Raw genomic sequence first — 14,903 nt, 5'->3', positions numbered from 1 at the left:
TCCCTGTGCAGGGTGAGTGGGGCACCTGCCCCAGGTGCCAACTTAAGGGGGATGCCAGACTCTTCCCCCCACAACCCTGGAAACATTTCTTCCAGCAGGTGCAGCCCCATGCCACCCAGCCTTAGAAGCCAGGCAGCCCTGCGTTTCATACTATATGGGGATGCAGTGGGCTTTGCTGCAGAATGGCTCCCTGGGCATTGTCCCTGGTTCCCTGTTTGCCCTACTGGGCACAGAACTGCTCCTCCCATGGCAAAAATGCTGGGAAGGGGTGCCATTCAACTCAACCCCTTCGCCCCAGGCACTGTGGGACAAAGGGATGCCTAGCTTCAATGGCTTGGCAGTCTGGGGCTGCGTCTGCCATAGCAAAGCCTCTCAATGGGGCAGGGGAATTTTCCCAGTTCACCCTGCTCCTCGGGGGAGTTTCCCTTCTTGCTCCCCAGCAAGCAGCACGCTTCCCAAGGCACTGCAGGAGCTCACTATGCCTCCAGCGCTACCCACTCTTAATGGATTTTGGCATTTATCCTTACAAACTAGGCAGCCAAGGTGGGTCATTCCTCCCCCTCACCCAACCCCCCAAATGAATGCATAATATTCAACAGTGTCTGCGTAATCCACTTCGAAAAACAAACCGAGAATGAGTGGTTCAAAAGACGCTTTCCAGATTCGTGAGGGTTTTCCTTTAACTAGCCCCCCCCGTAGCGATGCGATGCGGGCGCTTGTGTAGCAATTAGCAGGGCATGTTTGTGAGTGTTTAATGCCTGGAAATGCAAAATGACAAATACGAGCATTACGTTTCCTCTGTCGGTTTCCTTCCCTGGCTCTTACCAGGAACCAACTGCTTCGTGACCTACAGTCTAAGAACTTGGTGCATTTCTGTAGATCCTTGATAAGATATTTTTCTCTACTCAGAAATGCAGTTAAATTCTGCATTCCGAATACGTCCTGGCAGGCCCGGGATGCATTAGTATTCTGCTGGCAGCTGGCTGTAGGTAGGAATATTGTTTTTGTCCATAACCAGAGGGAACAATCAGACTAAGCCGTTCTCCGGCTATAAACCAGCCAAAGTAATTGGGTTTAATTTTAATTTTTGTAATAGCTTTAAATTAATAGGAGCAGCTGCTGCCACAGTGTGTGGGTGTCCTTTTCCAGAAGGCATCGAACAAAAAAGGAGGAAGAGTAAACAATAGTGCGTCTAGGACACAAAGGTTAATTCAAGAACTGAACGATGTTTCTTCGTTATCAAACGCTCAGTTGGTGATATCTAGTGCTGTGTCTCTTTTCTTTCTCCCCGCCCCCCCCCCCTTTTTTTTTTTTTAATTCCCAGATAAGATCTGAATCTGATTAGGCTCCTGTGTGTAAAGATGTGTTGTCGGTATCTAAACACTAACTCTCTTTCTCCATATGACTCACAAACAGATTAGCTGTGACAAAGTGCTGGGAGAGATAAGAATAGATTAGCACTGACAGGAGTACTATTATAATTATTTTTGGAAGATATGGTTTGAATTAAGAGTTTGGGTACTTTCTGCCTTGAGAGGGTAGATTTAAACCTGGGAACCGAGGCTGGTTTCTGCTGCTGTGTTAGACACCAGATAGTGAAATGTCAATACCAGATGTCCTAGACATTGAGATTAGCCATAATAGCCAAATGCAGCCATAAAGCGGTGTGTCAAAGTGGATAATAAAACAGATGCTTAGCTTCTATAATGAGGGGGAAAGGGAGTGAAATATCGAAAGTACATTTAATACATTAACCAAAGTTGTCCTAAACTTGCTTAAAAGTACAAAGTTATTGAACCAAGCAGAGCCATGTGTCATTCAAAACATTAACTATCCACAGATGAATTTCAATTAGCGCAGCCCTTTCTGGAATCCCAAATTTCTTCCTGCCCGTCTCATTTTACATGCAATTTTTTTATTGCATGAAGTAAGGCCTGCCCTTTGTTATTTCCCCATATGCTAATTTGGAAACAAATAAAGTTCAACAACTCAGCATTATACCATTTAAGCTTGCATTACGGTTTGAGAACAGGGAGCTAGAATACATTTACCCACTGCCATATCATCTGCTTGATTTGAGATCAAATGAGGGATGTCCTATCGCACTCCAGAGTAACGGTGAATGATAGAAATATGTTCAGATACTTGAGGAACCTATTAGGTTTGGGTACGTTACGCAGACGGCTGGTAGCAGTTCTTTTCCCCGCTCTACTTTTAAAAAATTGAAAAGTTTTTTTTTTTTCCATCTTTCACATTTGTGGCCTCAGAAATTATTTCCACTCGGTTAGCGCTGGATCTCCACGGTAAGGAAAAGTCTTACTAAACCCACAAATACTGAAGTAAGCTCTTGATGCCTGGAGTGTTCAAGAATCAGGGCAATAAAAAGGGGCAAATAATTCTTATTTCAACTCTAATTAACTGCATCACTGGCTCTTCTTTGTACTTTTCCAAGAACATTTCAGTTCCTTTCTGTTTCTCATTGCGGCTCCCATGTCTTACTGATCATACTCCTTAACTGCTGCTAATTGGCAAACACATCCCTTTGCATAATGAGAGGGTTTTGTTCTCTACTTCATATTAACAATGAAAGGCCAAAACTGATGCTCTGCTGTAGTCCAGCTTCTCGGAAGTATTACAAAAAAAAAAAAAAAAAGACACGTTACTATTGCTATGTCTATAAATCTCATTATGTTTTCCCTCCCCGTAATCCTAGTTTAGCTGAGATCTGCTACAATCATTAGATGAGAACTGTTTATAATATTGTATAATTGAATTAGTTGGAGTCTGCAGGACTGTAGCGGTTTGTTGCCAAACACGGCTGGTAAATTAGTAGCATTAAATTGCAAGAACATGGTATGACTGGAGAATCTGCCTATCTAGATAAAGGTAGAGAACCTGTGTCCAAAGCAAAGAGTGGGCGTATATAGAGAGACTGAACAGCATCAGTCTATGGAACACAAATTGGGTTCATATCTGCAAACTATGTCACTTTTCTATTGAGAAATAAGAGAACCGTTGAAACTGGGTGCATGAGAGAGATCTGGCAGAGCTAAACATCGGCATTTGTTACCCCCTTAGTACATGCAATACTGCTAACCGCAGTGGAAGTTCTTCAACTATAGTTATTTATTATACTGCATTTGCATTTTAATATACATGGTGTCTAGGGCTACAGTCATCCACTCTGGAACTGGCCAAACTCCCCTTTTCTCCCTTACTTTTATAATCAGGGGTCAACTGATTGCCTTAGGAGAGAGAATTGCTGGGGTCATTCCACTACATGGGAGTGTTTCCCAAGAACTGATCTTTTCCTGCCACTCCTGTGTGACGTGCCTGTATATCTCCTTCCCAGTAAACTTGGTTGGGATACAGAAATGTCCCGAGGTTCAGCCCAGAACCTGTCTTATGAACTATGCTTTACCCCCAGCCCTTAGACATGAAAGGCTAAACCGATCCTGCAGGCAAAGGTGCGACTTGCATAGAGTCTTTAAGCTACCTACCATGCTACACCGGTACCAGGCTGTGCTAGTAGCCCTGCCCGAACGAGCCAGTTTAAAGCAAGTCTGGGTATATCTATGTAAACTCTAACCACAGCGAGGGTCAACAAGCCTACCTCAAGCCTCGGTACCCAGACCTTTTTCATATAGTATATGAATGGGCTCCAAAGTGTCCTTTGAGAGGTTGACTGGCCGGTTCTGCAGTGAGACGTTTAGTAGCCAGCTACTGATTTCTGAGCCAGTAAAACTTCCAGTTGGTTTCCATAATACGTTTGAGATAAACTCTGGATTCCAGTTAGTCTTTCTGTAGCATTTAAACTGATGACATTTCTCATGCCTCTGTGTATGTGTATTTTGTTTTTTTTTTTAGGCAAAGGCTGCCACCTAAAAATGTATATTATTATCGCTGTCCAGACCACAGGAAAAACTATGTCATGTCATTTGCTTTTTGCTTTGACCGAGAGGATGACATTTACCAATTTGCCTACTGCTACCCCTACACGTATACTCGGCTTCAACACTATCTTGACAACTTACAACGGAGGAACATGGACTACTTTTTCAGGGAATTGCTAGGACTCAGCGTGGTAAGTACTAAGCATGTTTGCTGACTAGTATGCTTCATTATGGATGTCTGCCCTTAAATGGTTATACAGTAACATTCATCATCCCTGCAAAAGTACACACACACATATTTGTTTTACTGCTATCAATGACACATGAGCCAGCTTGGTTGCATGGTGAAATATAGACAAATGCTAATTTAATTTCACATAAAATATCTCCTCTGCGACATGTAGTACAACACTAAAATTACCATGTAGGATCAATTCGCCTCTAAAGACATTAAATGAAGAAACTGAAACAGCTTTACTGAAGAAATTGGATTCCTGAAATCCTCTCTCCGTCCACGAGATCAGACTGCCTGTTCAGAAACCGATAGATTGCTTTAGGAGGAGGGTATATAGCCTTTATTATTAATGTACACATACTATTTTTAATAAAAGAAATGTGCATTTATCTTAAATAAAGATGTTAATAGGTTTTGTGAAATGGGATTGATAGCCCTAGTCTGGATCAGATTGGCCCCATGAAAAATACAGTGCCACCACAGTTAGCTTAAACCGACACGGCTTGTGGAGACTACACGCATTCTTGCACCCCCAATGCAGGGTTCTTCCCGGGCAGGATTAGAGCAGGGTTTGTGGGTAAGGACAGGTTTCTGTTCTTCGGGCCGTAACAGTTCTTTGTATAAAAGTATCACCAACCTCAAACAGTCTCAATGCACAACTCAAGCCCCAAGAATCATTACATTAGTTTAGAAATTTTGAGGATTTTAGTTAGTTTTTCTTAATAATAGATGTTGGGGTGTTTTTTGAATTTTGCCCTCTGCTATCTAAGCCTTTCTAGTATATTTGCCGTGCATCAGGGCACACTTGCCTCACAGTTTTAGACTTCTTCTCTGCGATCACAAATGCAAGCCGGTTTCTATTGACTTGTTGATATTAAAAAACCCCTGAAACTCTCATTTAGTCCCCTGACTCCAGCAGCTGGAGCTTGAAATTAAAAACCCACCAGATACCAGGGGAGTCGTGATAAAGCTGTGAGAATAGTAAAGGGCCTTGTGCCTCAGAGCGGGCAGCCTGGCTGTTGTCACTCGCTCTAAAGCCATTCGCAAATAAAATCAAATAGGAAATGAAGAATTAACAAAAGAAAACATCATGCCAACCTTGTTGTCGACGAGGCAAAATTCTTGGTTAAAAGAACACTATTTAAGTATTCCTGACTGACAGTAATTATTAATCACCTCAATTAGGAGGCCCAACAGTTATAAAGGGGAGGGGAAAATATTTAATAACGAAGCAGAAGTCCTGAGGGGGTGGGAGAAGCGAACTTAATCATTCTGATTTTGGTGGGGTTTAACCATTAATCTTGGAGGACACGACTGTCATTAGTTTTGTAACACAAACCTGCTTTTTGTTTCCATTCTCACTCTTTGAAATACAGCACATAAAACAGTCACATTTGCATGTTCATCACAACGGGGATCTAGCTGATTAAAACAGAGCTATGTGGATTTGTCTTTTATCTGCGTTTCGAGAGGCATCTCTCTACTTTCAAATCCCGTTCCAGTTGCCTTTCAAGGAGCTACTAAATAATAGTTTTCACAGTTCGGAAAACTAAACAAGCAGATGCCTTTCAAAATATGCTGTCCATAAGTCCAGATTTTATATCTACATGTGCATATACGGTATGTTTTACTGAACTAGGTGCGGTAACGTTTTGGAGCTCACCAGACTGATCCGTATGAAAAGCTTCTATGTTAGGCTCACAATGTAATCCCTGTAAGTATTAGTAACATGGAAATCTCAGATCATTTCTGGCTTTTCTCTGTAGGACCATCCTAGAACAGCTTGGGTACTTAGTGTCTTTGCTGAGCTTGAATAGATAATTTCCATAAATTCACTATGACTTTAAATATTTAAAGTGGCGTGTTTGTTTTGCTTGCCTGCAACCTTACATTGTGAAAAAATAGGATTCTTCAGGAAGCCGGATGCCATGTAGCTTCAAAGAAGAAGGGGACCGGTCTTTAAATGACTGAATGTCATACAGGATGGTTTTAGAGGTCAGAGATAAGACTCTCAATCCCTTTGCTGAGCCTTTCATGCAAGATGAAAGGATGAGATTGGTGTAAAAGGGCCCTCAAAAGCCCTGATTCCAGCTCAGGGAAGTAACCCTGATAGATGAGCTTTTGCTTCCAGGCTTTTGCTGTCAGGGCAAGCTCTGGGGATCCTTTTGCAGGGTAGGACTCCAGCACGATTACTGATGTGCTGAGCAATGCTCCACAGAGAAGCATAGGAGTGGGAGGATGCAAAAATTGCTGAAGGGTTGCAGAGATACTTCAGAGTTTGTGTTGCATTGCACATAATCTTACCATAGACCTTTATGTTGTGTAATAGTAAAATTCAACCCACAAGAAGCCGTGCTCAGCTTATAGTCTGGAGCCTTCCTGAGTGCACGTTCTCGTGCCTTTCAGCTTTCCAAGGTAATCTGATCTATAATCTAATTTCGTCTTTTCTCTAAAACCAAAACTCTTTCGCAGTTAGTGCCTTAAATACTTTCAATAATTCTGTGAAAATTGAAAGGGAAACATCAGCATGGGACATGCAGTTGTCATTAGACCGCAGAATGGCATAATGGTACGCAGCCAAATGGCAATGATTCCCACTGCTCGTGTGAATGGGTAACTTCACCGTTCTATTTTTGACCTTTAATGTTTATACTCTTTGCCTCGGAGAGCTATCCAGCCTCCTAGATGAGCCAAATGATCTTGAAAATAGCCTATCCTATAAGCTTGTTATCATGGATTCATAGGTATCATTTACGCTGCCATTTTTGTCTCGCCATTATTGGCTCTGAATAACTTTCGACTTTGTTTCATCAAATCCAAGAACAAATTCAAAATCTGGGGGGAAAAAATGTTGATTGATGCAGATAGTTAGATTGCAGAGTCCGTGTCTGTCATCTTGGTGTTTATTTTACAATATTGGGCATCATTTAACGAAGAATGATCTTCCTACGTTTGTGAAAATCTGAAGGCACATACAATATAGGTATGAATATGATGTAAAATTGTTGTTCTAGCCATACATTTTGGTACAGATATCTGTAGCGTTATAAGTAACATTTCACTTTTGGCAGAGTTTGCGAGTGGGTAATTGCTCAAGGTTGGGAATTGAAATTATCTGCATGTAGTCCAAGTATCTGGACATTTCAGGAGACTGGTTCCTCTACCAATATTGCTCTGATCGCACACTCTAAATTAAATGAGCTTACTGAGCTTGGCTCAGCTCCTGTGGTCCACTTTACAAATCACCACTCACTTGGCAATATTTTCATTATTCACTCAAAAGAGAGCCAAGATTAATTGGAGACAGACACTTCCTCTCAGCCCATTAGGCAATGGTGCTTCCAAATTACAGTTGAGGTGTATTATGACTGCACATATAAACCAGAGGCCTCAGAGGACATGCTCAATGTGCAGAGAGTATGGAATTCTGTTAAATTAAATATTAAATGTACATATTTTAAAACAGGAAGGCAATATGTCTAATGTAGAGGTCTGTCAGTGAGCCTGCTTTTCCTGACACGAGATGCGGACCGAAAACAGACTAGAATACCCACGCTGGTTTGGTGTATTTCTCTTAATTTCGCTGGTGTTCCTCCTGAATTATGCCGATACAAGTGAGATCACAATCTGACTTGGACCGGTGAAACTATCCACCAGATGTCACATTGCTGGCTCATTGATCAAATATCCCTTGCTTGCCGTGTAAATGTTTGGACGTGTCAGTAAAAATAGCCAGTCAGCAGTACTGATATTGACTGGTCCATTTTTAACTGCTTGGTTATGACTGTTTTGAAGCATGAAGCAGAGAAAATAGTCAATTTTTCTAAGGTTAAATTTCCAATTTCTGCGCTCAGTGTTAGGTTATGTAATAACAGTCCTTTAAAAGAAAGCTACACTCTACTTCTTTGGACACAAAATGGGAGTTTTAGGCCTCGGTGTGATGCATCCTATTTTTAAAATCATATTTGTGTACGATTTTGTGGTTTCCAATGGATCTAACTGCAACTAGGTTAAAATGTCATCTAAATGCAATTTGTGATAATTTACTCGGTCTGGAAAAAATCCACAGAAACTATAGTAAAGAAAAGTATGCCAAACTTTTTCATTTTTCCGGGAAGTAAGAGTGCTTTTACATGTAAGTTTAAGGTGCATTCATTTCATTTAGCAATATATCTATTTACTCTCACAATATTGCTGCTGTTTTTCCTAGCTTTGATAACATAAAGAGCATTCCTAAGCTAAATGCCAGCTTTAAGTGCTGGAACAGATATTTTCCTAGCCAGATTGGATATCGGCATGAGCAGAATTGGACCTGAAAATGATGAATCGAAGGAAAAATGTTTTCTTCCTTGAATGAACTATTACTCTAAATATATATTTTTATTGTACTAGGATTCTAGGTATTTTTTGTGACTCTGTGTGGGAAGGGAGAGTGGGGAGAGATTGAGGCGGATAAAACAATATTAAGCTGTTGTGCCATCTGATTTTAGGAGGATATACTCATCAGAACTACTGGGAAGTTTTACTTATAAATTTATAGCACATTTATAGTCCATTCCTGTTACCATCAAATTCCCTACCTGTCAGTGCAATGCTCTGTGCTACCTAATGACCCTTTTCTGAGCTAATTTTTAATATGATGAATACAACTAATAAAAGTCGGTATTAGGTACTTAAAATATTCTATTTGGCAGCACCCCTGGGATGCCAGGCACTTTGCAGATCTGCAGGAAGTTTCCTGCACCAAATAGCTCAAAGTCTTAATTCTTGACCTTAAATCTTAAGGTCAAAGAAGCTGCGTAGGAAGCCTTTTGACTGTTGCAAGATACCATGTTTGATTAGGATGAGCACAATTAGAATGATTTCCTAATGCGGAAATTGCGTTGGGATGATTAAAAAGAAAGTGCTGTGGCTTAAGGAACCAGAAGTATCCATGAAGAAATCAAATGGTCCCTGGTCATTAATATTGCCTATGTTTCTCACACATGCAAGATCAGGTTTACTTAAGTGCCAGAAATAGCATTGATTCATATAAGAAGCTCATTCCCAGAGGGATTTGCATAACTTGTTTATCGCAGTGTTTTCCTTTTGTGGAGGAACAGATCATAAATCAGACAGAAAAATAATTGTCAACTTCAGTCAACTTTGCAGCTCACTTATTGTAACAGCAGCTCTTGCACAGCCCGTTCCAAAAAAAGATAGTGGTTGAAACTTTGGAACAGAGAAACTTTGTGCTTAATGACTCTGGGATTCGAAAGCAGAATTAGTGATAGGAAATAGGATCCATCTTAGGGACGGAAAACCTGCTTCCTGGCAAAATGATAAAATAAACAGGTCGTTCTGTCGTCCATCTATAAAAGCCCATTTCATATCTAGGGCCCTGGCCATGTCTTCCCTTCCTCCCTCTTTGTGGCTTTGGGTGAGGGATGGGGTAGGGCCTGCAGATAAGAGACAGTCAGAGACTCCAGACTATAGAAGCACTTACAGAGCAGCCAGGACTGGGACTCCCAGTACATTCTGCAAACTTCCTATAGCTTGGACTGGGTTTTTCTGCCCTGTAATTGGCTTTTTGCTCAAACTTTCCTTCCTTCTCCCTTGCTCATTAGTTCAGCCTCATGCCACTTAATCATCTTCTCTTTGCTTATCTTTCCATTGTCCCTTATCTTTACTCTTTATTTCCCACTGAGATGACTCCCTCCCAAGCAAACCCACAGAAGACATCGTGGCATTCACATGGTGTTTGGTTCCATCCACGTGTTCCTGGTGTTCGTGTATCGTTTCCCTTCCTTCAGTCTGTCTCTTTTGTTTAGCTTGTAAGCGCTGTAGGGCAGAATCTCCCTACTTAGCTCAGCTGGGGCCCATTCTTGGTAGGCTCATAGACACCACCATGATCCATACGATTAATAATATCATCCTATTCAAATAGGCAGCCTATGATGCTGCATGGACATGAGCGTGAAGATTACCCGTAGCTTTCCATTATTTAATAAGTACTTAGGGCTTTGAGGACATGTTACTCCAGCAACCAGTGCAGTACACTAGATTGACTTCACTTTCATGTCCAGAAACGGTTTTTCCTCTTGCATAGCAGAGAACTGACCAATAATTATCCAACCGACAGTACTGTTGAACATACTTGCATATGGGGGGAATGTTGCAATATGAAGCCATTAGCTCCCTGGGGCACTTTTACTGCATTGACTCTGCGGGAATTTTGGCAGTATCTGAGGTGGATTTTGTTGGGGTCTCCAAGATGGTGATTGTATAAAGCTCTTGTAAAGCTATATTTTTACTATATTTCTGTAATCTCTGATTACAGAACCAAAAGATGGTGACCCTAGGATACTTTTCCTGCCGGGCTGTGAGTTTGGGATTTAAGGCTGCCTAAAAGATGTTAAGACTTTTTATAACAAAGAGTTGGATTTGCTGTACACAGAGGGAGGTTACTTATATGTTTAGCTTTGTACTTTTTATCTGAAGCTCTGTCTACCTTTGACAGGCCAATATGCATCCTGCTCATATGCAGAGGGGCTGATCTTTCAGTAGGGCAAACACTTTAGTTCTGATGTGATAAGGTAATTGAGCCCATGCTTGAAGTTGAGCATGGGCTTAAGAGTCCCTTTGAAGTCCATGGCACTACTTGCATGCTTAATGTTCAGCAACCCAAATAGTTGGAGAATAGTTATTAAGCAAGCTTTCAGGTTCAAAAACCCTTCGTCAGGTTCAGCATGCACTTTAATGCTTTTCTGGTCCTTAGGCCTTCACAGGCTCAAGCCCAAAGAGACTTTTGCAGCGAGCCACAGGGAGCACTACCAGTGCAGCACCATGTATATAGCAGCAGCATAAACCATCCCACCTCAGCTAGCAACTGAGCCTTCAACCAAGCCCATTCCCCAACACTGCAGGCCAAAGAGGAAACACGGTCTTTGCAGTGTTCCTTAAGAATAACAGCTTGGGCTGCCTGTTCAGCTCTCTGAGTTGATTTGAAGACATTCATTTTGCTCTAGAAAGCCTTAAATGGTTTTCCTGTCTAACCATTCCTCTTTCTCAGAAGATTTTTCCACAGCTGAGGTCAAGAGTCACCTGAGATAGGGCCCTGTAGGAATAAAGAGCAGGGCCGACCAATGGAACTGGCATTTCTTTACTGCATGGATATAAATCAGATTCAATACCAGATGGCAGTAACTAGCATTAAACTAGCTGTCCAGCACCCAAAAGAGATCTGCTGGACGAAACTGGTGGACATTATGGCAAAAATAAAGAACTATTCATTTGCTTCCATAATAATGGCGGTATAAGTTGTTTTTTGTTATAATCTATCTGACTATAACTGGTATTTTTACCTCCTCTGCTCATCCACCTTCCTTCTTCCTTCACCTGTCAGATCACCTATAAAACTAAATGGCTAGTGAATTTGAAGCTAAGGAGAGGATGCCTATGGGCCAGATTTGAGGATACAGGTTGGTACCAGGTTGGTACAGTGCTCCCATCCTGAATGCTTCATTGGGAGGTTGTCTAGTCTAGTGCATGTGTTGAGCAACCTTCTGAGGTAGCCCCACAGTCTCATCACGGCAGTCATAGTCAATCAGCCTTCTGGGCTATCTCATAAGTCTCATTGACTGTCAGGCTTAGGCCCAATGTAATGAGGAAACTCAGCAATTCCTGAAGATATTCTATTAAGCACCTGCGTAATTCAGTGCATCTTCATGCCATCAGGGCCTTGCAGTAAGAAAACAGGGTGACCAGAATCTATCTTTGGACACATTTTCTTCCAGAATCCGTGGTTTGCCACATTACAGTTGTTTGGGTATGTACATCTACAGTAGAGAATAAGGCGGGGTGGGGGGGGCGTCTTCAAAATGAAAAATAGTAGAAATTTAAATTGTACATCCTAAAATAATGGTACAAGAGTTGGATGCAATCTTTGCATGCTTGTTTAAAGCAAACACTGTATTAATATAAGATTAATGTGTTTGAGAAAGAAATGAATTCCCAGAGTGCATTTAATGGGGGTCACTTCAGTGCAGGGAAATAAAACCCTCTTTTATGTTTGTTTGTTTTTTAAATTTATTTTTATTTTAACAATTTAAACACAAATATTGTAACCAGACAAATCCTGGGACTACAATGTATATGGAGAGGGAAAAAGATAGTTTTACCATAAATTGCTCTAACTGAACAAGTTTTCAAAAATGACTTGACAAACATTTATCCTGTCTAATTCTGTCCACTTGGCTGTCAATTGATTCTTTTGTGCTTTGTCTGCAGCTTCCTGGGAAGGCGAGTTCAGGGTGGGGGAAAAGGAGAACGGTCACATTAGCTATAGCCCAGGGCTTAAATCATAACAGCGTTGTGACTTATGTCAGTTTTGTCTCCCAGTGCAAGTTATGCAGGTGTCTGAAGCAGATGATCAGCTCTTCCCAAGCAGTTGTTGCAATAGGTAGAATTACAGTCTCACCACTTGTTGGTCCGGGGACCAGTAACAACCTTTTTGAACTAATCAAATAGCTGCCGTGGGATCAGGGCTGGCTTTACAGGTGGGCGACTACCCAGGGCACTGTGGTCAGGGGGATGCCACATGTGCACACGCGCGCACGCACACACTCACACACACACACCCTGCACTCACTGCACTGCTTTCCCTCCACACCACCCCAGATTGATCCCCACCCCAGGCCGGAGGAGCAGTGCCCAGCCCAGCGCACTACTCCCACCTCCAACTGCTGCTCAGAAGGATCCGGGCTGGGCACGTGCGGGCAGGGTGGTGCATGCTCCAATCCACCTGCCTTGCTTCTGCACAGTAGCAGCAGTGCCTGTCTACCCGCCTGCCTGACACACCATACTGTTCCGCCTCCCCACTAGACGGTGCGCCATGCCTTTGCCTCTGCCTGTAGCAGTGCCGCTAACTTAGAGGAATGCCAAAATACAAATTCCCGCAGAGTGACATTTTCCCTAAGGCCAGCTCTCTCTGGGATAGAAGCAGACACATAACACCTACACCAGTATGGTTATACCCCTGATTCTTCCGGTAGCTGTACACCAGATTCTAGAAAGCTATACTGGTAAAGGGCTGTGCCTTGCGTGGCTTTCCTTCTGTACATGGGTTTAAATGTGTGGTAGGTCTAGGCATTCAGGATGTAAAGAGATGTCTCCTTTGAGGCTGTCCTGACTGTCCTTCCAAACTGCAATATGGCGCCTCTGCCCCTTGGTAACCAGTGAGAGCACAGAGCCTGACAGGCTTAGCCCTGGAATGACTCACAGGGTGCTGACAGATGTGCAGGCCCCTGCTCTAATTCATGGTGCTTTACATAAAGCACCATGTATTAGAGCATCCTCCCCCCGCTCCCCCCCCCATACCCAACAGTCATTTTCCTGTTGCATTGGGAGGGATGGGGGGGATCAAGCCTGGCTGCAGGGGAGCAGCCAGCTGAGGAGCTTCCCCTCCCTCTCCCCACTCCAGGGCTGTCAGCAGTAAGGCAGGGGAGAGGGGAGAGGAAGAAGCCAACAGGAGTAAGCTTCTGGCTGTGGTTTGCCTGGCCTGAGCTGTAGTGGGAAGGGTTGGGGAGGGGGAGACCTGAGCCAGGGGGGTGGTGCTCTGATCCACCCTCCCTTCCTCCAGCTCAGGCCGGACAAACCTCAACTGGCAGCTCCCTACTCTTGACTTCCTCCTCCCTCTTCCCCTTTCTTCTTGCTGATGGCTCTGGGAATGGGGCTGGGCTGCATCACCCCAGACCAGAAAGTGTGATAAATTAACCCTAGGGAACACGTTCCCTATGGCACTCTAAAGAAGAGTCCCTTTATCTGATCCCTCATTTGATGAGGGTTATTTTTTCACACATTTGGCTGTGTGAAACATTTTTCACACTTTAAAAGCTCTCTGCAGCTGTACATGTGTCACAGCACAGCTGAAGAGCACTTTCAGGGGGCTGTTTGCGCAAAAAAAAGTAACTTCTGCCCGTGCCTACAATTAACTTGAATTATCTCTGATTAATTTAGAGGTACAAAGTATCATCCTGGGTGGGGGAAGGGGGAGCAGTGGCAGGGGGGGCAAGCAGTATGAGGGGTAGGGGGAGTGGGAGGGTAGGGCTTGGGGGGGGGGGGGGGGGGGGGTGGTGGGGGGGGGGGGGAGGTTCAGGCCTAGCAAGTAGGGAGCAGGCAGCAGGGGTGCAACTAGATGTGGAGCAAGTGGAAGGGCATACAGGTACAGGGGGAGAGACATGGGCAGAGGCCGGGTGGAAAGGGGTAGGGGGTATGGTCTTTTGCCCCTTGCTTTTGCTTTCCCTGCCACAGCATTGGGGTGGGGGGAGGAGGGGATAAATTTGAGATGGCTTTCCATTTAATATATTCTATACATGGACAATTATAACACATCTATAATTTTTCAGGTATAAAATCTAATTATGGGGGGGTTGTCTTAAGTTTAAAGTCGTCTTGAATGCGGGTAAGTACGCTGAACAAATTATTCATCAAACCAAAATGCTGTACACTAATCAGCAGCAGCACACGGGCTTTTGATGTAAAACAATAGGTATTTATTTGAAAGTATCTCTGGGAAAAATGCAATGTGGTATTTAAATGTTTTAGGAAATATTCTTAGAAATATGTCTTAAATGGGGGAACCAGTCACAGGGATACATGGGAAGGACTTCATTCTATGACAACAATCCCCCTTTTCATGTTTGCAGACAGCAGCTGAGCTCCATACTGTGGCAGCAGAGCACAATCTGAGAAAAATGAATAATGATTGAAAAGGTCTTGGTTATAGGTTGACATTT

At 43.0% G+C, this 14,903-nt stretch overlaps 1 protein-coding gene across 1 annotated transcript in view; it reads left to right on the top strand.

Moving 5' to 3' along the window:
• Positions 1-14,903, top strand: part of BEND5 (BEN domain containing 5) — a 934,984-nt gene that overhangs the window by 608,637 nt on the left and 311,444 nt on the right. The window contains exon 5 of the mRNA XM_014520685.1: positions 3,868-4,084. Coding sequence (XP_014376171.1) covers positions 3,868-4,084 — 217 coding nt within the window. The remainder of the gene's footprint in view (positions 1-3,867; positions 4,085-14,903) is intronic.

Source organism: Alligator sinensis, unplaced genomic scaffold (genome assembly GCF_000455745.1).
Source record: "Alligator sinensis unplaced genomic scaffold, ASM45574v1 scaffold256_1, whole genome shotgun sequence".
Lineage (NCBI taxonomy): Eukaryota > Metazoa > Chordata > Crocodylia > Alligatoridae > Alligator > Alligator sinensis.
The sequence above is the reverse complement of the archived record's forward strand: the minus strand, read 5'-3'. Positions and strand labels throughout refer to the sequence as shown.